The sequence below is a fragment of the Pipistrellus hanaki genome (assembly GCF_964339955.1).
Source record: "Pipistrellus hanaki genome assembly, chromosome: 3".
In the NCBI taxonomy this organism is placed as follows: Eukaryota; Metazoa; Chordata; class Mammalia; order Chiroptera; family Vespertilionidae; genus Pipistrellus; species Pipistrellus hanaki.
In genome coordinates, this window is record NC_140505.1 from 112085986 (window position 1) to 112110628 (window position 24643).

Consider the following 24643-nt stretch of genomic DNA (forward strand, 5'->3'; position numbering starts at 1 on the left):
AAATTTTTAAGTTGTTGATGCAACAACATGGTTGCATATTTATATAATTTTAAATGTAGATCTGTGACGATGTTAGGTTTATCAAAAGGATCTTTACATGATGATTTGGCTAAAGCTCTTCTTTACTGACAGGATATGTATTAAAGGGTACAGATTTACAAATAGCTTGCACTTAACACTTATCAAAATGATAACTTTCTAAAATAAGAACAATGAGGTATAATATACTGTATACTAATTATTTGAGCCATACTCTTACAAAATATTATTTTTGCTCTTATGAAGAAGAGTAATTAATAAAAATAACATTTTACTGAGAAAATCAGACTTGGTTGGAAAAGGTAAAGCTGATATTTTAAACTAGAATAGATATAATACGTAGAAAAGAAAAACATGATACTTGCAAAATTATCATTGCAACATTAATTTCCTTATAAACACATCCTTTGTGACTCTGTAGTGATGTGTCGCATTTTGCTGACTGAAATGGCTTTTATTCTCATACTAGATCTGGATAAAGTGCCAACAGATCTTCCACCTGACACTACGCTGCTGGACCTGCAAAACAACAAAATAACTGAAATCAAAGATGGGGACTTTAAGAACCTGAAGGACCTTCATGTAAGAATGTTTTAAAATTTTTTAGTTGTAACAAGATCTGACTCAAAGTATTTTTCAAAATAAAACTTAGGTAAGGCCAAGAGTACTATGTGGTAATAAATAAGCACCTAAGTGTTTATCCAATTCTCTTAGGTGATAGAAGACCATATCATAATAATCATTAACCCCTAAAAACCAGCCAATTTTTTTTATAGTATACAGCATATATACCATACTTAGTATTTTCTTCTCAAGACTACCTTAAATCTTAATCTCTCTCATGTTTCATGAATAAAAGTATTCATCTTCCCTTATATTGTACTTCAATAGTGAAATAAAATAGACTAATCTCAGTATTATTTTATTTCTTTTGTTCATAGTATAAGAGGTGCAAATAACTTTGTAAGGTTGCAGATTGGCACCAAGAGAAAAAGGAGTAAACATGTATATTTTATTAATTATAATTTCATCTAAATTCCATAATTCCATTAACACACACACACACACACACACACACACACACACACACACACAAGGCCTCACAGAACTAGGGAGTCCCAAAGTCATGAGAAAGGTGGGGAGCTATAGTCCTATCTCCTGATTCCTTGCTAGTGTATTCTGTGGTTAAACCTAACTGGAGGTCAGAGGACAAAGACATATAGTTAATGAAGTCATCAGAGGACAGCCTCCCAGGACATCGAGAAGGGTCAAGAAGGACAAAGAATGAATATAACTGTATTTGGGAGAAATTGCATTAAAAAATGAGACATGCCAACCTAATCAAGTAGGTTTAAGCCTTGCTCAGGTAGCCTTCTGTAAGAGTATATGTACTGTCCACATAGGGCATCAGAATCCCCATAAAATGTATTATGTAGTCCAGCTTTCCACCTGTGGTTTCCCATCAAAATATCATTGCATAGTTAGTGTTAATAAGCTAGATTTTAATGTCCAAAGAGAGACTAAAAGTCTTATTGTCTCTGTACTCTACTGTGCTAAGCCACTCTTAAAATATTGAGTCTAGTTGTGGACATTTTTAGAAGGGCATTAACCATAAAGCATCTGAAGAATAATCATTATGAGGATAAAGAATCTGGAAATTATGTTTAGATGGCAGTTGATGGAGATGTGGATATCTAAACTGCATGCAAAAAGGTCCTGAGTGATACATTTGAAGGACCATGCTGGAGAAGATAAGTTGAAATTCTTCCTTCAACTACAAGATGCCAAAATTGTCTTATTGACAATTGAATGGAATTTTAGGGATGCAGATTTTTGTTCAACATTAACATTACAATGTAAAGAGTTAGAATTTTTAAATAATGTAGAGGATTGCCTAGTGATCAGTTACTTATCTGTGGCAATAAATACCATAGAAATACATTCTTAACCTTTTAATGTAAAGATAGAACACTCTAATTTAACATTCATTTTTTCCTCTCTCTTTTTTTTAAAAATTGTTGACACTATTGTACATGTCCCCTATTTCCCTCCCACCCTTTACCCACCTCTACTCAACCCCTTTCACCCCTGCCTTTGACTATCCCCACACTGCTGTCTGTGTCCATGGACTATGCATATATGTTCTTTGGCTAATCTCTACACATTCATTTATCCAGTCCCCCCAACCCCTTTCCCCTCTGACCTCTGTCATTCTTTGCCATGTATCCATGCCTCTGGTTTTATTATATTTTTTAAATTATTTTAAAATATATTTTATTGATTTTTTACAAAGAGGAATGGAGAGAGATAGAGAGCTAGAAACGTCGATGAGAGAGAAACATCGACCAGCTGCCTCTTGCACACCCCCCACCGGGGATGTGCCCGCAACTGATATACATGCCCTTAACCAGAATCGAACCTGGGACCTTTCAGTCCACAGACCGACACTCTACCACTGAGCCAAACCAGTTTTGGCTGGTTTTATTTTGATAATCAGTTTATTTTGTTCATTATATTCCACATATAAATGAGATCTTATAATATTTGTCTTTCTCTGTCTGGCTTATTCTGCTTAGCCTAATAATCTCCAAGTCCATTCATGATATTGCAAATGGTAAGTGTTCCTTCTTTTACAGCCCTGTAGTATTCCACTGTGTAAATGTACCACAGTTTTTTTGTCCTCTTGTCTACTGAAGTATACTTATTTCTCTTAACTGTTATAAAAAATAATCGAGGGGTTGTAAGAATAAGTAATACACAGTAAAATAAAAGAATAGTCTGGCTGTATCTATAATAATAAAAGTGCAATATGCTAAGTAGACCAGATGACCTTCTCCAGAAGCCAGGGCTGCAAGGGCAGATGCAGATGAGGCTGCTGTGGTGGCAGGGCCCTGAGCCCCTTGCATGAATTTCATGCATTGGGCTTCTAGTAAAAATTACATCATTTCCCTTGAAGATATATTTTTAATATATCTTCAAGGGAAATGATGTAATTTAAAGTAAAATGAACTGATCATAATATACTATACAATTCATATAATGAAGAAAAAAATGTAGTTATCAACTTTGTGACAGCCAAGATGAGAAAGGCAATAACCATTTATCCATTAGGAGAAAAGATACAGTACTTTAAAAGAAAGCATAGATTTTTTTTTTCCTTAAGGTTTAATGATTCTCACCCCACTGGTATAGCTCAGTAGTTAAATGTCAAACTATGAACCAGGAGATCATGGTTTGACTCCCAGTCAGGGCACATGCCCAGGTTGAGGGCTTGATCCCCAGTGTGGGGTTTGCTGGAGACAGCCATTGATGATTCTTTCTCATCACTGATGTTTCTATCTCTCTCTCAAATCAATAAAAATATACTGAAAACAAAATTTAAAGATTCTATTTGAAATAGTTAATTAAAATATTAGCACATATAAAGTTACATAGTCAATCTATTGAAGTGTCCAGCAATATAAGCACAATATAATATCAGTGAATGATATGAGCACCAAATATGAGAAAAATATCGGGTTACCAGTTAGTGTATTGAAAAAATATGGAACAAAGAGATCTTATAATATTAACAGAATTAAAAAAAAAAGATGAGGTTTTTTTTTTTTTTTTTTTTTTTTTTTTTTTTTTTTATTGAGTGTGTGTGTGTGTGTGTGTATGTGTGTGTAAGAAGAAAGAAATGTAAAAAAAAAAATAAGAAGCAGACAAATAAAAATAGAGCCAAGACCGGATTGGCTCAGTGGATAGGGCATCTGCCTGCGGACTCAAGGGTCCCAGGTTTGATTCTGGTCAAGGGCATGTACCTTGGTTGCGGGCATATCCCCAGTAAGGGGTGTGCAAGAGGCAGCTGGTCGATGATTCTCTCTCATCGATGTTTCTAACTCTCTATCCCTCTTGCTTCCTCTCTGTGAAAAAATCAATAAAATAGATGAAAATAAAAATTTTAAAAAATAAAAATAGAAACTGGCTAGAATGAAAGATCCACACTCCAAAATAGCAGAGGAGCTAGAGGGCTCAAACCATGGCTAACAGGATCCATCTCCACTGACAGGTTATTGGGCCTTGAGCCCCCACTCACACTCTCTCTGCCTTTCATGTTATGGTTTCACTGAGAGTGAGCCAATTATGTTGCCAACAAGCTTGTCAATGACTATTTCATTTGTTACTGGACTAAACTAAAAGGGGTGTTAATAAAAAAGAATATCATTAGTTTCAAGAAACTAAAATATTTTAAAAATATTTTTATTTTCATACGTTTACCCTCAAGCTACTTTTCTTTAAAAAAATATTTTTATTGATTTTAGAGAAAAGGGAAGGGAGAGGGAGAGAGATAAAACTATCAATGAGAGAGAAATATCAATTTGCAGCCTTCTGCATGCTCTCTACTGGGATCAAACCCACATCCTAGAAATTGACCCTGACTGGAAATCAAACCGGTGACCTCCTAATGCATAAGTTGATAATCACTGAGCCACACTGGCTAGACAAGCTACATTTTATTAAGGAAAGAAAATGCTCTTTCTCTAATTCTTACTTCCTGTGTGTTTAACTATAATCTGAATAATTTGTTTAAACTTCTCATAACCTGAAATAAGAGATATCAAGTTTCTGGATGTTCTCATTAAATCTGGCATTTGTAATAATGAGTCTTTCTTTTCCATATTTCCTTCTAAGGATGCTTTTAGGCAATTATCATCTTGGCAATCTTTCTACTTCAAAGTACACATTGGAAGAAGAGAGAGAGTTTATTAGAACTTTAACCACTCAGAGAATGTTAAACAGCTGTTTTTCTCTTACTCTTCCATTCATGATAATTTCTATCCTTGTTATTATGCAAATAAACACTATAATTTCAGATAGGAAAGCCACACTTGAATGAGAAGGGAAGAAATAAATGAAAATTTAGCAAGGATTAAGCTAAAATAAAAATGATTTAACAGAAAAATTCCTTTTTCCCTCCTTAATTTGATCAGTTTACAAAATGATTACCACAGTAAGGTTACCACTGTAAGGTTAGTAAACATCTATCATCTCATATAAACATTAACTTTTTTTCATTATGGAAAATTTTAGGATTTGCTCTCTTAGCAGCTTTCAAGTATACCATAGTGTTAACTATAATCATCATGTTATACATTACATCCACAATAGTTATGTATCTTATAAACAAAATTTGTATATTTGTATGACTTTCTTGGATGAAGGTGGTGAAATACTTTTGCTCCTATTTCTACCCAATTTCTATTGCTCACCACCTTTTTTATTGCCTCTCCCTGCCTCCCAGGCTATCACTTTTATCTTTAGTTACCAACGAAATGCATGGTTCAAGTTTAAATTGAGTAGTACTCAAGGCATTTCTTACCCCAAACCACACATTCTCTTCTAACTCACTTCTCTTGGCTTAAATTAGCTAATGATAACCCATTTCTGCTTGTTTTTCTTTTCATCAGTTGATCTGAAGAAAACCTAGGGTTCACCTTCGACTTTTTCTCTGGCAGCTGGACTTTGTCATTAGCCGGTGTACTTAGTCAGCTTTTCCCCATCTCAACATTTAGCCTTTGCCTGTTCCTTAATAACTATGCTTTCATAAATACATATCCCTTTGGATGGAACTCACATTAACTGTCTTTAGCAATACTGTATATACACGAATAACTTTTTCATGAGTGGATCTGTTTAGCTGAAGTTTTAATTTACATAGACCTTTAAATTTTACCTTATTATGACTAAAATTTTTAGTTTATTTTTTTCAAATTTGTTTTATTCTGAAACTAGAGATGCTTTTCACTGGACTATAACTTACAAAAACAATAATATTTGAAAGTATAACTTTGCAAAGAAGCAGTCTGTACACATTGTCATTTTTAATCCTCATAACAATCCCTCTAGATCAAGCATGTCAAACTTAAAGGCTAACACGGAGCAAATAATTGGCCCATGAATTTGACATGCTTGCTCTAGGTGCTATTATTATTCCCACTTTACTGAAGAAATAATTGGGGACAAATGTCACATGCTCACAAAATTTAGCAGCAGTTATTGCTGCATTGCATTCACAGGTAGAAGCATTATTTAGTTATCATCTAGTCAAAGGCATAATATTCTATTACCTGAAATAGCAGGTAATACATCATCAGGTTGACTTTTTAAAACATATTTTCAAACCATATTTAATGCATTTAATTATAATTAAGCTTTCAGAATTTTCCTCCACAGATGGCAACTGAAGATTTCCTTTGCACTTAGAAGTAAGCATCTACCATTTTGGGTGTATTTTAATGGCACAAGTCCTCTCAGTCTTTCTCTAGCTCTGGTTTTTATTGATTTCCTGGACATTTTGCTTGTTAATATAAATTTACTATTATGTAAACTTTTATAAGTTTTTGAACTTTCTCTAATATTCATTAGAATTTCTTAGGATTTTGTTTCAATCATCAATGCATCATTTAGGATTTGATAACAATTATAGTAATTGTAATAAGTTTTAACTAGTCAAATAATGTGAACTACACGAAGATGTGCCTGGTTTAATTAACCAGCTGTTAGTAGGAGAAAATATTCTTGCATTTCTGAAAATGAAAGTTACTGCTTTTCTGTTCCTCAAATTCCCTTTGTGTCCCTACAAACCCTAGCTCATTTGGCTCAGTGGATAGAGCATTGGCCTGCGTACTGAAGGGTTCCAGGTTTGATTCCAGTCAGGGGCACAGGCCCGGGTTGCAGGTTCAGTCTCTAGGAGGGGGTGTGCAGGAGGCAGCCAATCAACGATTTTCATCATTAATGTTTCTATCTCCTCTCTCCCTCTCCCTTCCTTTCTGAAAACAATAAAAACATGTGTTTTTTTTTTGTTTTTTTTTTTAAAGTGTACTACAATTGTAAATGAAGGGGCAGGAGCAAGGGGTTGGGGGACAAGGACAAAAGAAAGGGGACATCTGTAATTCTCTCAACAAGAAAGAGTTAAAAAGAACTTGATAAAATTACCCTCTTAATTAGGATTAGTTGATAAAGAGACTTAAAATAAGAATGGTGGATCCTTAGACATACAGACTGTTGAAAGAAAATTAGGTAATCCAGAAATAGGTTTGGAAATAGCTATAAGTATATGAATAAGAAGTAATTTCATATATTAGGAGAACTCAGAAACAGAAATTTAAAAATTTGTCAAAATCAATAATATACTTGGCCATATATAATGTTTTATTTAAAAAGGGCAAAAAATAGAAGAAAAGTATATTTATGCTCTGCATATCATATCAACTACACCTTTATTCTCTTAACTGGCTATTAAAATTTATTAAAATTTAATAAAAGTGAGAAGCAGCCAAAACCCGTTTGGCTCGGTGGATAGAGCATCAGCCTGCGACTGAAGGGTCCCGGGTTTGATTCCGGTCAAGGGCATGTACCTTGGTTGCGGGCACATCCCCAGTAGGGGGTGTGCAAGAGGCAGCTGATCCATGATTCTCTCTCATCAATGTTTCTAACTGTCTATCCCTCTCTCTTCTTCTCTGTAAAAAATCAATAAAATATATATTTTTTTAAAAGTGAGAAGCATTGTGATCAGGCAATTCCTTCCCTTCCCCCCAAATACAGTAAATGATAGTAAATGAATGGAAAATTTTTTAGGTTTTCAAGTGACAAGAAAATTCAGAGTAAAGTAACAAGCTATAATATAATGAACTAATTTTAAAAACTTTTGAAACAGATTATATCTAAAATTTTGAATTTTCAAGAAAATTTTACTGTTTTGCACTGCTGGTGATAGTATAGATTGATGACGATTTGTAGTGGAATCTATTACAACAGTTAATGAAGATGGATGTAGAGGTTGAAAACTGAAGAATGGATGCCTTTTCGGGTATCTTATATCATTCTAGTAACTTCAATCTTTAGAAATATTATATGTAGAAAAATATATATATATATGTTCAGGTCTTCATACACTTTTTTGTTGCTGTTAATCCTCGCCTAAGGTTATTCTTTCCATTGCTTTTCAGAGAGAGTAGAAGGAAAGGGGAGGAGAAAAGAGAGAAATATTGATGTGATGTGAGAGAGACACATGGAGTGGTTGCCTCCCACACATATCCCAAATGGGGGTGGTGAGTGAACCTGCAACTCAATTGAACCTACGACCCTGAGCCACACAGGCCAGGGAAAACCTTCATGCACTTCTTAAAGGAATCACATCTGCTTGATCTTTACTGATTTCTTGCAGCTTTTCAGGTTTCTCTGCTCGTTCCATGAATGGAATGAATAGACTACACACTTGTTTTATATATGTGTGTGGAAAGTTTTGGAATTAAGAAAAGGTTGTTTTTGTCCCCTATCTATAGACATTGATTCTTGTCAACAACAAAATTAGCAAAATCAGCCCTGGAGCATTTACACCTTTGGTGAAATTGGAACGACTCTATCTGTCCAAGAATCAGCTGAAGGAATTGCCAGAAAAAATGCCCAAAACTCTTCAGGAGCTTCGTGCCCATGATAACGAGATCGCCAAAGTGCGAAAATCTGTATTCAATGGACTGAACGAGATGATTGTCATAGGTACGGGTATTCTTATAACTCTAAGACCAGGATTCACGCTTCACCTTAAGAGATTTCAAGTAAACCTAGTTGCAGGAAGGTAAAATAGTTAGAATGTACATGTCTTAAACTTATTGGAATGGCAGGAGTAGGGTCAGAAGAAATGGGATTTTGAATCTGTGCCTTACAATCTTTATATTTCTTGTCCTTAGGGATCTTAAAATGTAAAGAAAGCTCTAGAGCTGAAGTTACCCTACTGTATTTGAGATGCAGGATGTAATTCAATAGTACTTCATTAGAGATATTTGGTGATACATATTTATTGTATTTTGGGGATTAATGCTATTCTGAACATATATAAATCATTTGCTTTAAAATATGTGTTCTAATGTTTTGCATTAAAACACTAGAATTATAAAATTATTATTTATAATTGGCTTACAAAATGTTAGATTAAATTATTTAACAACATCTTTAATGTATTTTAGGAAAGTAATAGCCTCATAATTTGTAAATACTTGCTTTTGTTGACTTCTGGGCAAAGCTATGTATGCAACTTAAATAATGTTTTTCTTACTGTTACTCTTTCATAAATATTTGTTTTTTGTTGTTGTTATTTGTTGTTTCTTTTAGTAAGGGCCATTTTTTTTTTTTTAACCAGATTTTACAATCCCTTTGAGGAGCATTGTTTTCATTTCTCTTTTGTTTTTCAGTCACGATGTTATTGAATCAGATTTCTGGTAAATTCTTTGTTATAACAGACACTACTCAGACTTGCAACTGTCTTAAATTGTCCTCTAAAAGCTCTGTGCTTACTGCATTCATAGAACTGGGCAGCAACCCGCTGAAGAGCTCAGGGATTGAAAATGGAGCCTTCCAGGGAATGAAGAAGCTCTCCTACATCCGCATTGCTGACACCAACATAACCGCCATCCCGCAAGGTGATAGAAAATTCCCCAAAGCAATTTGAACATCCAAATCCAAAAGCTTGTATACATAAAAGAGAGCATTTTAGAAATTTGAATGGTTACTCAAGTGGACAACTTATTTCTAGTAAATTTTCTATCCCTGGAAGTGTTTCTGCTGAGCTTGGCTGACTACTGGGCCATCTAGACTCATTGTAGAGGTGAAGTCTTTCCTAAGATGTATCTTAATGTATGTACCATGGTTTTACATGATAGAATTGTGATTTCACAAAGAAAAAAAGAACACCTATTTTAAGAAATAGAGCACCTTAGTAGTACTTTATTTAAAAAGAGAGAGGAAATGGGGGGATGAGGAAACATTCCTTAATCAACAAAGAAATCAAACAAAAAGAGAGAAGAGGGCGAGAGAGGGATATCTGGGACTTTGGGCAAGTTATTAAAATCTGTGCCTCAATTTATTTATTAGTGAAGTGAAAATAATAATAATATCCACCTCATTGGATTGTTTCAACATTAAATAAATAGAAGAATATCTGGCATGTAGATAAGGAGTGAATTCATTACTTTATGTTGTTTTAGTTTAAAATATTTGAACACTCATTTTGCTTAGTCAAAGTTCCAACCCAGTGAATAGGATATACTACCTGCCTTCAAGGAGCTTATTGCCTGAAGCAAAGCCAGTTACACAGCAGTCACCACACAGTCATAGGATAAGCTCATTTTGTGAAGGGCTACCCAGGAGAGATGCATCAGCCAGTCTTTGTGAATCAGAAAAGGCATCAGGTCATCAAAAATAAGTTTCCCTGTCTTAGATTCTTTAGTCTCACAAAAACCCCTTTAGAGTCTCAAATTTTCCTTTCAATCTGTCCCTCCTCAATGTAGATGTCGTTTTCTTTGACTGGGTAGAAAATGTAGCTTCTTGCTCACAGAAACAATAACCCTTTATTTTGCTTCCATGGAAACTTCATCTCTTGAGAGTGCATATTCCATATACCACCCCTTGCCCTCTCCACAGTCTTTTCACTATAGAGGATGTTTTTGACTCATAATAACAACGACTAGCATAGATGGGTAGATAGATACATAGATAGATAAGGGAGATTGATTTACAGTTCATAAAGCACATTCCTGTTGAGTATCTGGTTTTTTGCATGTAATAGTGATCTTTATCCCAGTGTAGGGATTATATACATTTAATATATTTTATTTATATTTATGTAGTTATATTTTATTATATACATATAAATTTATCTATCCATATCTCTATCTATCTATCTACCTATCTATCATCTATCTATCTATATTTTGTATAAAGCCTTAGAGCTGTAGAAGGTGAAGTAGAGTAGCTGGAATTTAAAGTGCAGGTCTTTAAATTCCACTACTTCATGCTATCAGATGGTTTGCTTTAAGAACAATCTTTGATTTTGCTGTCCTTGATGTAACTTCCTAAATATCCCTCAGTAACACTTTTATCACTGAGTCATCTATTTTTCTTGACTTTCTTATGTCCTTTCCCTATTCTAGGTGCTCTTTTCTCATCTTGCTTTTATTTGAGAATACTTAATAACATTACAATTATAGTAACTACATTTTATTCAGCACTTGATCCAAATGCCTATCATGGGTTCTGTTAGATGAATTTCAAAACAATCCTCTGTAAATACTATTTTCACACCTGTTGTATAAATGAGGAAAATGAGTCATAAAGAGATGAAGCAAATTGTGATCAATGTCTTGGAGCTGGGAAGTATCAGAACTGGGGTTGTCAGAGCTCTGGTGTTTGACTATTTCACTCTGCTGTCATATTAAGCCCTGTCTCCATGCATATTTATATATTGTATGTATCTAACATATGAGTCTGTCTTTCTTAGGCTGAGACTCTTCAGCCTGAATATCGCCAACCTTCAGGAAGTCTTAATTTCTACATGTTATTTTTTTTTATCACTAATGGACACAGGCAGTTGGGTGGAATGGAGAGATTGTAAATTTACTCTTGAGTTAGACCAACCTGAGTGAGAGGCCTGACTCAGCCTTTTAATTGCTCTCTGACTTTAGGCTAATTATTGTACATCTCTACAGCCCCAGTTTTGTTATCTATAAAATTGGTGACATCTATCCCGAGAATGAATATTTGTGAGGATTAATAGATGCAAGACTTGTAATGGGCACACATAGTATTTGGCTCAAAGGAAGATGTCAGTATGTTTTGTCTTAAAATGAAAATAGAAAGGAAAAATAAAGTAACTATAGTATAGGTTCTTTGGCTCAATGCTACAATGCCAAGGCTATGATGTTCTTTATGAATTTGACATCTCTATCCTGAGCAAAGTTTTCTTCCACAGTCATACTTCTTCCTGGCTATAACTTTCCTTTTGGGAACCTGACATCCCCAAAGGGAGACACTTAGATGTGATGATAATTAGTGTTCTAGAGAGGCTACATTTTAAAAACATCTTTTCACCGTAAAAGGGAAGAAAAAACTTGCATTCATTGCTTTTTTATTTATAGAAATTGTTTAAAAACCCACATGTATTTATTCTGTGCAGATTCAGGTGTTTCAAATCCTTTATTTCAAGAGTGACTGTGATTTCCTGATGCATATTGATCAGAATAATGCAATTGTGATTTCATTTCTTTCAGTTAAGAGCATGCTATTTTAACTCCCTTGGGCTATCTGGGAACTTATTACATTCCTACCTAGCTGCTAGATAGCCTACAGCACTTGTAACTTTGCATCTCTGTTTCCTCCTCTATGAAATGGGTCTAATGAAAAATAATATAAATATTGAAAAAAATTAAATGAGCTAAATTAGAAAAAGTGCCAATGTCAGTGTTTGGTACACAACAGACATTCAGTAAGTAAAATCTTTCCTTAGCATCTTCCACATATATAGAGAAACTAAGTTGTTTTCAATCAAATATGGACTAAACTTTTACATTAAATAGACAAATCTTTATAAAATTCAGTGGGATGCAATGAAAATTTTGGACCAGACATAACCTGTGATTTTTCCATTTCTGTTCTTAGGCAAATAACTAATACTTTCAAATCAGCAGACATTAGTTCTACATGCAACCAATTTTCAGTTTTCTTTGTAGTTGTAAGTGGGACAATATGCTCTTTAAAAAGCTGTATAAAAACATAATACCTCCTCAGATGGCTGAAGGAAATGAAAATAAATTATTTAAACTTTTATATTTATATTATTAAATTTTTATAATTCCTAGTCATTCAAGAAGTTCTGACTAGAGATTTAGTACATATTTTGGATCTAAAATGATTTCCCAGGTGCGCAACATATGGCAGATGACTTGATTAGAGGCCTCTGCATTCCATTTCTACATAGAAACAGTCCTGATTTTTAAAATTCAAGGAAGCTTTAGCTCTTTCTGTACACCCATGTTGCCTGAGGCATTTGATATTTCTATGGAAAAGTTGACTAAGATTAGGCCAATATATCAATTAGTGTTTATTTTTAAAATAAATATGTGCTACTGATTTTTTTTTTAGAGGGAGAGAGAGAAACATCAATGTGCAAGAGAAATGTTGATTAGCTGTGTCCTGTATGTACTGTGATTGGGAACAGAACCCACATATGGGCATGTGCCCTGACTGGGAATTGGACCAGAGACCCTTCAGTGCATGGGACAATGCTCAACCGAGAAACAGCAGCCAGGATATCAATGTTAGTTTATAATGATGCTCATTAATGAAATAATTAGTTAACTTATCCTATATACTAAAAGGGTAATATGCAAATAGGCTGAATGGCAAAACTGAACAATCAATCAAAGCATAATATGCTAATGATATGCTAAAGCAGCTCAACCACTCACTATGACATGCACTGACCACCAGGGGTCAGACAGTCACTGGTCAACCAGTTGCTATGACATGCACTGACCACCAGGGGGTAGATGCTCTGAGTGCTAGGTTAGCTTGCTGCTGGGGTCCTGCCAATTGGGACTGAGTGAGATGGGCCAAACATGCTCTGGTGAGGTCCCTCAGCCTGGTCTGTGTCCTCTCACAATTTGAGACCCCTTGGGGTATGTTGGAGAGCAGGTTTCAGCCCTATCTCATCGGCCACTCCCCTTAGTAGGGGGCCAGATGCAGGGCCCAAGGCGATCAGGACTGATTGGGCCCAAGCCCACAGCAGGCACAGTGGGGCTAGGATGAATGGGAGTGGCAAGTAGGAGCTGCAAGTAGAGTTAGACTACAGTTTCAGCCCAATCCCTGCAGGCCACCCAGAGGGACCCCACCCATGCACAAATTTGTGCACCGGTGCTCTGGTATAGTATATAATTTCATTTAATAGTTCAACTACTCATCACTTCATGTTAGAGTAATTACAGTTTATCAATGATAGTGTTAGCCCATTAACAAAGGTGTAAACACTTAATGAGATTCGGGGCTTCACTGCAGTTCCACAATTATATCCTAGCAATTCATAAGAGGGAAACATCTCCTACATGATAAGCACAGTCCATGTTTTTGATAAAATCAATCTAGGAGAAATGTGAAGACATCTCATACTACTTGCAAGAGCATGTATTATTTTAAAAGGGATGAAGAAACATAAGGAAACACAGAACTAATGAACACGATGAAAAGCAAATTGTTTGGAACTGTTAAGTCTTTTAGAAATTATGCTTATCTGCTAATTTAACATTTTGTATCCATATTCCAGGTCTTCCTCCCTCCCTTACTGAATTACATCTTGATGGCAACAAAATCATCAAAGTTGATGCAGCTAGCCTGAAAGGACTGAATAACTTGGCCAAGTAATACTTTATATTTTTTCACAGCATTCTTTCAGTATAATGGCTAGGTATATTAGTGCCCACAGGCTCAGATTTAGAAACATGATTGATTTTTTACTGTACCACATTTTTGTTGTTGTTTACAACAACCTCAGACTTCAGCTATCCCAATCATTGCTGTTAAATAAACACTAATGAAATCATATACTTAGTGTAATCAAGATCAACCTCTTAGTTTATGAATACCCTATTGTTGAAAAATTAAGATATATCTTATTATAAGGCATTCAATTAAATCAGTATGTTCATTCAATATGTTCTTAAGGTTAAGTACATTATAACACAGTGTTAGAATTTAAAAATGCATTAAAATTAAAGCTACCAGGATATATAAATATTGGACATCTTACACTACATTATAGAGTTAGAATACTACTAGTTATGATGAGATTCCCTAATGCTTATTCTGAAGGGTTTAAAATGTCTCTGAACCATTAATGTAGTATAAAATATTTTTTAAATGTCTGGCCCTTTTTTACTTCCCACCCCCATAAAATGATCACTAATGCCTGTCTTGCTTTTTAACCTGATTTTAATCATTCATATATTTGCAACCTGGTTAAGTAATAAACAGAGAAGAGTGCTGGAAAACTTTCAGTTGTCTTCAAAGAGCACTCTGTTCTTGATCCACATGTATTGCTGGATGTTCTTACAGAGAAGCATGGTATATGCCAAATTGGCTCCTCTTTTTGTATGTAAATTTTATGAAGATAAATAAATAGAATTCAGTGGGATGTTCAGTTCATCTTTGAGAACTATCTACTATGGGGTGGATATATAATGCAACTTTTCCTATCTCTGTGGATATTTTTCAATGACCCAGTGGATGGAGGGCTGAAGATGAGCACATGCTAAGAAATCCTTTAATCAAAACCATTTTAAATACAACTTCTAATGTAGAAAGTATTTTTCAAAATAGTATGCATCATCCACCTTTCTTTGTTGATTTGATCTCTTCAGCTGCAAAACACATTGGAACATGCTGCAGGAAAAGTATTCCAATGAGATATTGTGAACAATGGGAGAGAAAATAGTGTGTAAAAAAAAAAAGATTTTTTTTCAGACAGATTTCCCTTTATTACACACACACACACACACACACACACACACATGTCATCATATATATCAATATGTATTATTACATCATCATCTCTCCCTTACAAAGTATGATAATCTTCAATAAAAAGAATCATGGATTTTTTTACTTATGTGTCCCCTGCCCTCACAAACTAGGATAATATCTTGAACATATTAGGTTCTCAAATACGTAAGTAAATTATTTAAAAACTGACGTTTCCTTGAATAACTTATTAGGGATAGCACATTCTAAGAAATATGTTATCCCAAAATGGACATGGGATTTAGAATATTATAAGAAATAGGAGATAAGATTTTGAAATAAAAAAAAGAAAAAAGCTAGAAATAAGAGACAAATGCCTAAGACTAATGGAGAACAAAAATATTCTGAGTCAATATTCCATGTTAAGGCTCTATAGCTAAAATAAACCATCTCTGCTATCAATTGCCTAAAATCAGTATATTTTAATCTCAGTTATTTCAACTACCAAATCATGGTTCAAATTGAGAGACTTTGGTTACCTAAGCCAGCATCTAAATCTTAAATGGGCTCAAAAGTCAGAACTAGCTAAAGGCAAGCAGAAACTATCCTATAAAATGTGCCCACGTCTCCTTCATGGCATTTAAAGAAACCCAGTATATTCTTCCTCTTTCTCTCCCTTGGAGCTTTCTGGATTTATTCCAATATCTTATTGTCTAATCTCTAGAGATTTAGGCCAGAGATCAAAGTCAGAAACCAGGGATGTTGGGACCAGGCACATTCTGACAGAAACAGATGGTCATTGAAGTATTCTTCCTAAATAGTATAAGATACAAATTATGCTAATCTTTCTGGAAGGTAGGTTCATTGACTCATTAGAACCCTGTATATTTTATTTCCAACAAATAAATTTATGTGCTAAATTTACAATTGCTTAATTTCCATCATAACCAAAATGATAATAGTATTTATTTTATTTTTTTCTCAAATGAATCCACTATGTTCATTATATGGAGGAATCACCTTAATGGCTATTTATTGATTATTTCAAGCTCTATGCTAGTACTGAATATACAAAACAGTCCCTTTGCTAAAGAAAGACATACAAATACACAATCCTTTGAGTTTTACAAGAAGGTGACAGCATTTGAGCATTTTTCACTGAGGTACCAATTCAGTCTGTAACTGTCAGAGGAATTTTAAAGAGGGTAACTCTAACCTGAAATCTTCAGAAAAACTGGGCTTTGTCCAAGTTAAGGAAATTTGAGGGGGAAAAAAACACACTCTAAACAGAGGGAAGAGTAAATGCAAAACTGAAAAATGCCCTTTTATGTGACTCAGTTAATCACATGCCTGTGAGAAGGCATCCATGTGTGGTCAATGCCCTTGTTTTCTCTTTTCTGTTGCAGGTTGGGACTGAGCTTCAACAGCATCTCTGCTGTTGACAATGGCTCTCTGGCCAACACTCCTCACTTGAGAGAACTTCACTTAAACAACAACAAGCTTATCAAAGTGCCTGGTGGGCTGGGTGAACATAAGTACATCCAGGTAATGCAGTGCCACTAACTATTGCAAATAACATCTAGTAAGCAAAGCTTCTTCACTGGGATGCCAGAGGTGGGAAGCTCTGCTTAGAAATTATTTTGCTAAGTTTCCACATAAATAGTCATTCTAGTTTTATAAAATACTAGTCCCAGTGAATGGATACATGGACATTGAAAGGCAATTAATTAGAAGAAATATTTTAATATTTCTATTCACCCTTTCTCTATAATGGAAGTGTCAAACAAATGCATAATCAACAATGATAGATTAAAACACATGTGTGCGATTGGCACCAGTTGGAGCTTTATAGGTACCATGCATGTGCCAGTCAACTTAGCCTTTTATCTATATGTATAAAAGGTTAATATGCAAAGTGTCCCCCAGAAGTTCAACCCGGAGACCAGAAGTTTGATCGCTTACTATGATGTGCGCTGACCATCAGGGGAATGAAGGAAAGCCCTAGCCAGCAGCTGGAAGCTGGGGGAGGAAGGCCCTGGCTGGACGCTGGCAGCTGGGGAAGGAAGGCCCTGGCTGGCGGTCAGAAGGCTCCAATTGGCCCAGACTAGCCATGCACACATTTTATGCACAAGGTCTCTAGTATCCTATCTAATAAAAGAGTAATATGCAAATTAGCCATCACTCCCCTACACCCACAAGCCACGCAGACTAGTCAGTCAGGAGTGAGTTTGCAAATTAACCCAAACAAGATGGCTGTAGCCACAGAGAGGACAGGAGGGAAACTTGGGTTTCCCTGGCGATGGAAGAAGCCAAGCTTTCTGTACAAGCTGGTTGGCCCCCGCCTCCTCTTAAGGCTACACGTTTTAATTATAGAAGATAAATAAACCCCAGATACCAGGGCCTCTGCTTGGGTCGCCAGGGGGCATGGCCAGCCTTGCAAACCACCACAGGCTCCTTGCCCAGGCCGCCCCATGCCCCAATGGAACCCCAACCCTGATCCAGGATATCCTTCAGGGCAAACCAGCTGGCTCCCACCCATGCACAGGCCTCTGTCCTATCTAATAAAAGAATAATATGCAGATTGACCATCACTCCAATATACAAGATGGCTGCCCCCATGTGGTCAAAGATCCTGTCCCTATGTGGATACAAGATGGCCACCACAAGATGTCCAGCAGGGGAGGAAAGTTGGGAGGGACCAGGCCTGAAAGGGAGGGCAGATAGGGGTGACCAGGCTGACAGAGGAGGGAATTTGGGGCAAACAGGCTGGCAGAGGAGCAATTAGACATCAATCAGGCTGGCATGGGTGGGGGCCTGTGGGCTGCATTCTGCACCATGGCATCTTGGCAGCATGGTGGGCTGTCACTCTGCGGGGGTGGTGGGGACTGTGTCTCACTTGGAGGAAGCCGAGTGCTGGTTTCTTGGTGCCTGGTCCGTGGTGCCATTTATTTTTTAATGGCCAGGGTGTGTCATGCCAGCTCCTGCATTGAGTGATGATCAGTGTGTTGATCAGTGTGTTTCATAGCTACTGGTCAGTTGGACCCTTAGTGGTTAGGGGTTGATCAGGCTGGCAGGCAAAAGCAGTTAGGGGCAATCAGAAAGGAAGGCATGAGAGCAGTTGGGAGCCAGCAGTCCTGGATTGTGAGAGGGATGTCTGACTGCTCATTTAGGCCAGTTCCCACCAGGATCGGGTCTAAATGGGTAGTCGGACATCCCTCGAGGGGTCCAAGATTGGAGAGGGTGCAGGCTGGGCTGAAGGACACCCCCTTACCCCCACATGAATTTCATGCATCAGGCTTCTAGTATATAGAATAAACTTGGGTGATTAGGCCTGCTTTCTGCTTTAGCTAAAGATTTTTCAGCCCAGTTGAAGCACCTCAACTTCTCTTTCAAGTAATTGTCAGCAACACAGCAGTAAATATCAACATGAAGTGGATTATTATTGTAGCTCATGCAAGAATAACAAAGGGTAAAATATTGAACTGTAGCAGCGTTTCCCTATAATCTATACAGTGAGAAAACGTGAACTCACTTTAAAGATCTGCTATTTCTTACTTCTTTTCAGTTGGGTCAAGTTTCTAAACTTTCTAAAACTCCATTTTCCAGTTAATGGAAAAAAAAAAAAAAAAAAAAAAAGGATTCTAGCCGAAACCAGTTTGGCTCAGTTGACAGAGCGTCGGCCTGTGGACTGAAAAGTCCCAGGTTCGATTTCAGTCAAGGGCATGTATCTTGGTCGGGGGCGCATCCCTGGTAGAGGGTGTGCAAGAGGCAGCTGATCAATGATTCTCTCTCATTGATGTTTCTAACTCTCTGTCCCTCTCTCTTCCTCTCTGTAAAAAAAATCAATAAAAATATTAAAAAAAAAAAAAAAAAAAAAAAGGATTCTACTGAGTCTCCTATCTACTCCAGGAGTTTTGTGAGGATCAAATGATATGAGGAACAGGAAAATGCTTCATGGATATTTGGTTAAAGTGTAAAATGTTTGCAACTGGCTATAAAGCAAGTCATGTTTCTGGAAAGAAGAAACTCCAAGGAGGCTAGTCCCTAGGGAGAGGAAGCCAGGTTTTGCTACATGACGTCATTACCCACAGCCACTGTTTCTGAACTAGGCTGACCTGTGGGCTGCATTCTGCACCATGGCATCTTGGCAGCATTGGTTGCGATTTGGTGGGGTGTCACTCTGTGGGGGTGGCGGGGCCTGTGTCTCACTTGGAGGAAGCCGAGTGCTGGTTTCTTGGTGCCTGGTCTGTGGTGCTATTTATTTTTAAATGGCCAGGGTGTGTCATGCCAGCTCCTGCATTGATCAGTGTGTTTCATAGCTACTGGTCAGTTGGACCCTTAGCCTTTATATATATATATATATATATAGATAGATAGATTGCTTCAAATGATTATTTTTTTTTTTAATTAAGGCTATTGCCTTGAACTTACTATAATGCTTGATTCCAGAAAGTAATATTTTTTCTGAGGTAGATACTTTCAAGTCACTGATAAATGTGATAACATATATTGGTTAGAGAAGATGATATAATCTATGATGCACAGATATGAAATAAAATATTATTTTTAACTTTTAGCTTCAGCGTATATCATATAGGTCAAAAGGGAATGTCTATGTAGCAATGTGATTGAATTAACTTTATATAAATTATCAAGTTAATCCTCAAAAGGATAAGAGGACATGGTTCAATCACCCGCTGTGGTAATAGAGCATTAAATTGTTTCAGAGATTTACATAGGTACTTCATCCAACTTTGGTGATTCAGAAACTAAAACTTGATACTGACACTATGTTATGGTAAAACAATTTTACAAAGTTGCCCTTTAGATAATCTAGTATCTCAACTTTATTACTTGGGGATTCAAAATAGATTTAACTTTTACTCTGTTATCAATTATATCAATAATTTACTGATATTTTCAAATGAGTTGTGACAAAAACTTCATATTAAATTAATATATAACAATTTCTATAATTTTATGCTAATCTTTTTCAGTGGGTGCTTGGTGATGGTAGAGAAGTGAGTAAGCAGGTTTGAAACCACAAGTAAAACCAGGTCTTTTGGAAGACCTAATAAGAATAGATACCATTGTTAATATTAGGATTTTAGTTGGTGGTGGGTTTTGTTTTGTTTTGTTTTGATTTTTATAATCATTCTCAGCTTCTTGATTGCTCTATTTTAAATGTTAGTCTAAATACATTCATATATTCAGTTTCATGGTTTTTTTAAGAACATTTATGAAATGTGATGGGATGAGATGGGATAGAATAGAATAAATCTAATATAAAAATCACTGTCATGCTAAATATTTAAAAAATTGTTTCATATATACTGAGGTATATGTATTGAACCTCAATATATAATGTTTCCTATTGTGGATCACAGGGGAAAATATATAAAATATGCTACGTAGTTTGAAGTCTTTGAGTATCAACAACTATCATAGACTTTCACACAGGGTCCCGCATTCAATTGCCCTCACTTTTGGTTTTCCATATCTAATAGTTTGTTCATATGTTCATTTTATCTTTTTTCTTATAGGCACCATGTGATTTCAACCAACCTACTTCTTTTTCTATAAGTTTATAGTTTAACTAGAGGCCCAATACATGAAATTTGTGCAAGGGCGGGGTGGGATTCCCTCAGCCCAGCCTGCACCCTCTTCAATCTGGGACTCCTCGGGATCAGGCCTAAATCAGCAGTCAGACATCCGTCTCACAATCCTGGACCACTGGCTCCTAATCATTCACCTGCCTGCCTGCCTGTTCACTCCTAACTGCTCCCCCTGCCATGCTGGCCTGGTCACTCCTCCTGCCATTCCTATAGGCCTGGTCATTCCCCACTGCCCCACTCTGCCGGCCTGGTCACACCACATAGCCTGCTGTTCGGTAGTTTGGTTGTCCCTCACTAACCCCCTTGCCGGCCTGGTTGTAGGCAGCCATCTTTTAGGGTGTGATGGTCAATTTGCATATTACCTCTTTATTATAGAGGATTATATAGTTGATCAACATCAACACAATCCAGTTTCAGAACATTTCTATTAACCTCAAAATATTTTCTTAATATCTAGTCAGTTCTGAATCTCATCCTCAGACACAGGAAATCATTAATCTTCTTTCTGTCTCTATGAATTTGCCTTTTATGGACATTTTATGTAAATGTAATCATAACAATGTGTGGCTGTGGTGTCTGGCTTTTTTAAGGTATCATAATGATTTTAGGACATCCACTTCATAGCATCTATTACACTTTCATGTTCACTGGTAAAGAGCATTCCAAAATGGGTATGATACATTTTGTTTGCTAGTACACCTATTTTAAAAAGTATGTTGCCATTGATTTTTTTTAGAAAGAGAGGAAGATAAAGGGATAGAGAGATAGAAACATCAAGGAGAGATGAACATCATCAACTGGCTGCCTCCTGCATGCCCCCTACTGGGATTGAGCCAGCAACCTGGGCATGTACCCTGGCCGGGAATCAAACAGGCAACCTATTAATTCCTGGGTCTAATGCTCAAAGTCTAAGCCACACCATTCAGGCATACACCTTTGATTACTTTAGCTTTTCATTATGTTTTGAAATTGGGAGTGAAGGTTCTCTAATTTTATTTTAGTTTCCCAAAATTGTTTTGGCTACTTTTGGTTTTTTTTGCTTGTTTGTTTGTTTGTTGTTTTTTTTTTTTTTTTTTTGTGTGTGTGTGTGTGTTTTGTATTTCCATGTAATTTTAGAATCAACTTATTCATTCCTACTAAAATAGTATATTAGGACTTTAATTATAAAAAATTAAAGAAGATAAAATAGAGATATTACATGCTTGTTAATTAGGAGACTCGATATTATCAAGATAAAAGTTATCCATTAGTTGATCTAAAAATTCCACACCATCCCTATAAAAGTCATGAACAAAATAGAAAAGGTTTTTCTTTTAATGGAGCTTTTATTCTATATGAGGAAAACAGACAAAAATCAAAATAAATACATAGAGTTCTCTATAGTGATAATTGCTATAAAGAAAAGTAAAAAAAAAAAAGTGTAATAGCAATAGAAAATGGCAGAATGGGGTGTTTGGGGAAGACTTTCCTGCTAAGGGGAAATTAATTACATGAGGAAGTAAGCCTGACAGACAGCTTGGAGAGGGTTATTGCAGGTGGAAGAAGCAATGCATGCTGGCTTGGAGGAGGAACCATCTTATCTAATAAAAGAGTAATATGCAAATTGACCGTCACTCCAACACATAACATGGCTATCCCAATGTGGTCAAAGATGGCTGCCCCCTCGCGGACATAAGATGGTCACCACTAGATGGCCTGCAAGGGAGGACAGTTAGTGGGGACCCAGACCTGCAGGGGAAGGCAGTTGGGGGGAGCCAGGCCTGCAGGGGAGGGCAGTTTGGGGGGACAAGGTCTACAGGGAAAGGCAGTTGGGGATGATCCAACCAGCAGGGAAGGGCAGTTAAGGGTGACCAGGCCGGCAGGGGAGGGCAGTTAGGGGCAATTGGGCTCTCAGGGGAGCAGTTAGGCATCATTCAGGCTGTCAAAGGTGTGGATAGGGGAGATCAGGCTGGCAGGCAGTCAGGCAGGCAAGTGGTCTGGAGCCAGCAGTCCTGGATTGTGAGAGCAATGTCCAACTGCTTGTTTAGGCCTTATCCCACCGCCAGTCAGACATCCCTAAAGGGGTCCCAGATTGGAGAGGGTGCGGGCTGAGCTGAGGGACACTCCTTCTCCCATGCACAATTTCATGCACCGGGCCTCTAGTGCCTTTTATATTAGAGAAGGAAGTAGGCCAGGGTGGTTAAATTGAACCACCCTGAAGGGAGATGAGGTCAGAGCATAAGGATATCAGATCATGTAGGATTTGGATGCCAATGTGAGAACTTTGGATTTTATTCTGCATGACATGAGAATCCAGTGGGATATGAATACAAAGAAGATATAAATTGGCTTTGTTTTAAAAGTAATTGCTTTGTGAACTAAAGAAAAAGAAAAGAAAAGAAAGAACAGACTTTAGGAAGGCAAAAGAGGAAGCAGGAAGAACAATCTGTGCAACTTCAATAACACAGAAGATAAGGCAGCTTTAAAAAAGGATTTGGGAGTAGACTTGGGGAGAAGAACTGGATTATATAGATATAGATATAGATATAGATATAGATATAGATATAGATATAGATATATTTTACATGTAAAGCAGAAGGATTGGTTGATGGTTGGGCAGAGAGTATAAGTGAAAGGACAGAGATAGGATAATGACAATGTTTTTAGACTGAGCATCTGAAAAGATTGAGATACCATATACCAAAATGAGGAGACTAAGGAAGGGAAAAGCAAGTTTTAAAACAAAGAGAGAAATCAAAATTTTAGTTTAAGAAGTATTACAGTATTTAAACTGAAGGATGAAAATACTGAGAGGGAAAAAAAAAAGTATTTACTTGAAGAGCCTCAATATATTCAGAGGAAAATAACTGTTTTCTGTTATTTATGTTGCAGGTTGTCTATCTTCATAACAACAACATCACTGCAGTTGGAACTAATGACTTCTGCCCACCTGGATACAACACCAAAAAGGCTTCTTATTCAGGAGTGAGCCTTTTCAGCAACCCAGTTAAGTACTGGGAGATTCGGCCAGCCACCTTCCGATGTGTCTATGTGCGATCTGCCATTCAGCTAGGAAACTACAAGTAACTCCCAACAAAGCCCTCATTTTTATAACCTGACAAAATCCCATTAATGCCATTGCTCAAAAAAGAAAAAAAAAAGAAGAAAATGAAAGCCATATAATGAAATTTTAACTGCAATGTGGATGTTTTTCCCACATGACTTATCATGCATAAAGCCAAATGTGCAGTTAAAATGACTGCCTACAATAAAAAAAGTTTTGCCTGTCATTTCAGAATCCTTTTTTGAAGCTTTCTATTGATGTTAACTGAGTTATTGCATATAATTATTAGTTCACTAAATATAGAATTTGAAGAAAATATGTATGTCCAAAATTTAGTAAAGTCTTTTTTAAAAAAAATAATTTTTAGAAGGAATTAAATTTTAAAAGTAATCAATCTTCTGTAACTTATAGGATGATTAGTACCTTTGGCATAAAGTCAAAAGTAAAGCTCTAGCTTTGTATTAATTCCCATTATTACTGGAAAAGCCTCATTTGAATATGTAAATTCAATATAGGCTATGTAAAATTTTCGCTGTCATTATTTTGAAAAAAATAAATTCACAAGTTCACATTCAAAATATTACTATGGTATAAAAGTGTAATTGTAAACCTTCCTAAA

The 24643-nt window shown here is 36.3% G+C and overlaps 1 protein-coding gene across 2 annotated transcripts in view; it reads left to right on the top strand.

The window, feature by feature from the left end:
• The window catches only part of DCN (decorin), a 39748-nt gene extending 15498 nt beyond the window's left edge, over positions 1–24250 (top strand). For both annotated transcript variants that reach the window (XM_084878840.1, XM_084878839.1), the window contains exons 3-8: positions 509–621; positions 8367–8580; positions 9387–9500; positions 14174–14267; positions 16773–16911; positions 23853–24250. In XM_084878840.1, coding sequence (XP_084734966.1) covers positions 509–621; positions 8367–8580; positions 9387–9500; positions 14174–14267; positions 16773–16911; positions 23853–24047 — 869 coding nt within the window. In that variant the 3' untranslated portion in view covers positions 24048–24250. The remainder of the gene's footprint in view (positions 1–508; positions 622–8366; positions 8581–9386; positions 9501–14173; positions 14268–16772; positions 16912–23852) is intronic.
• Positions 24251–24643: the final 393 nt, after the last annotated feature.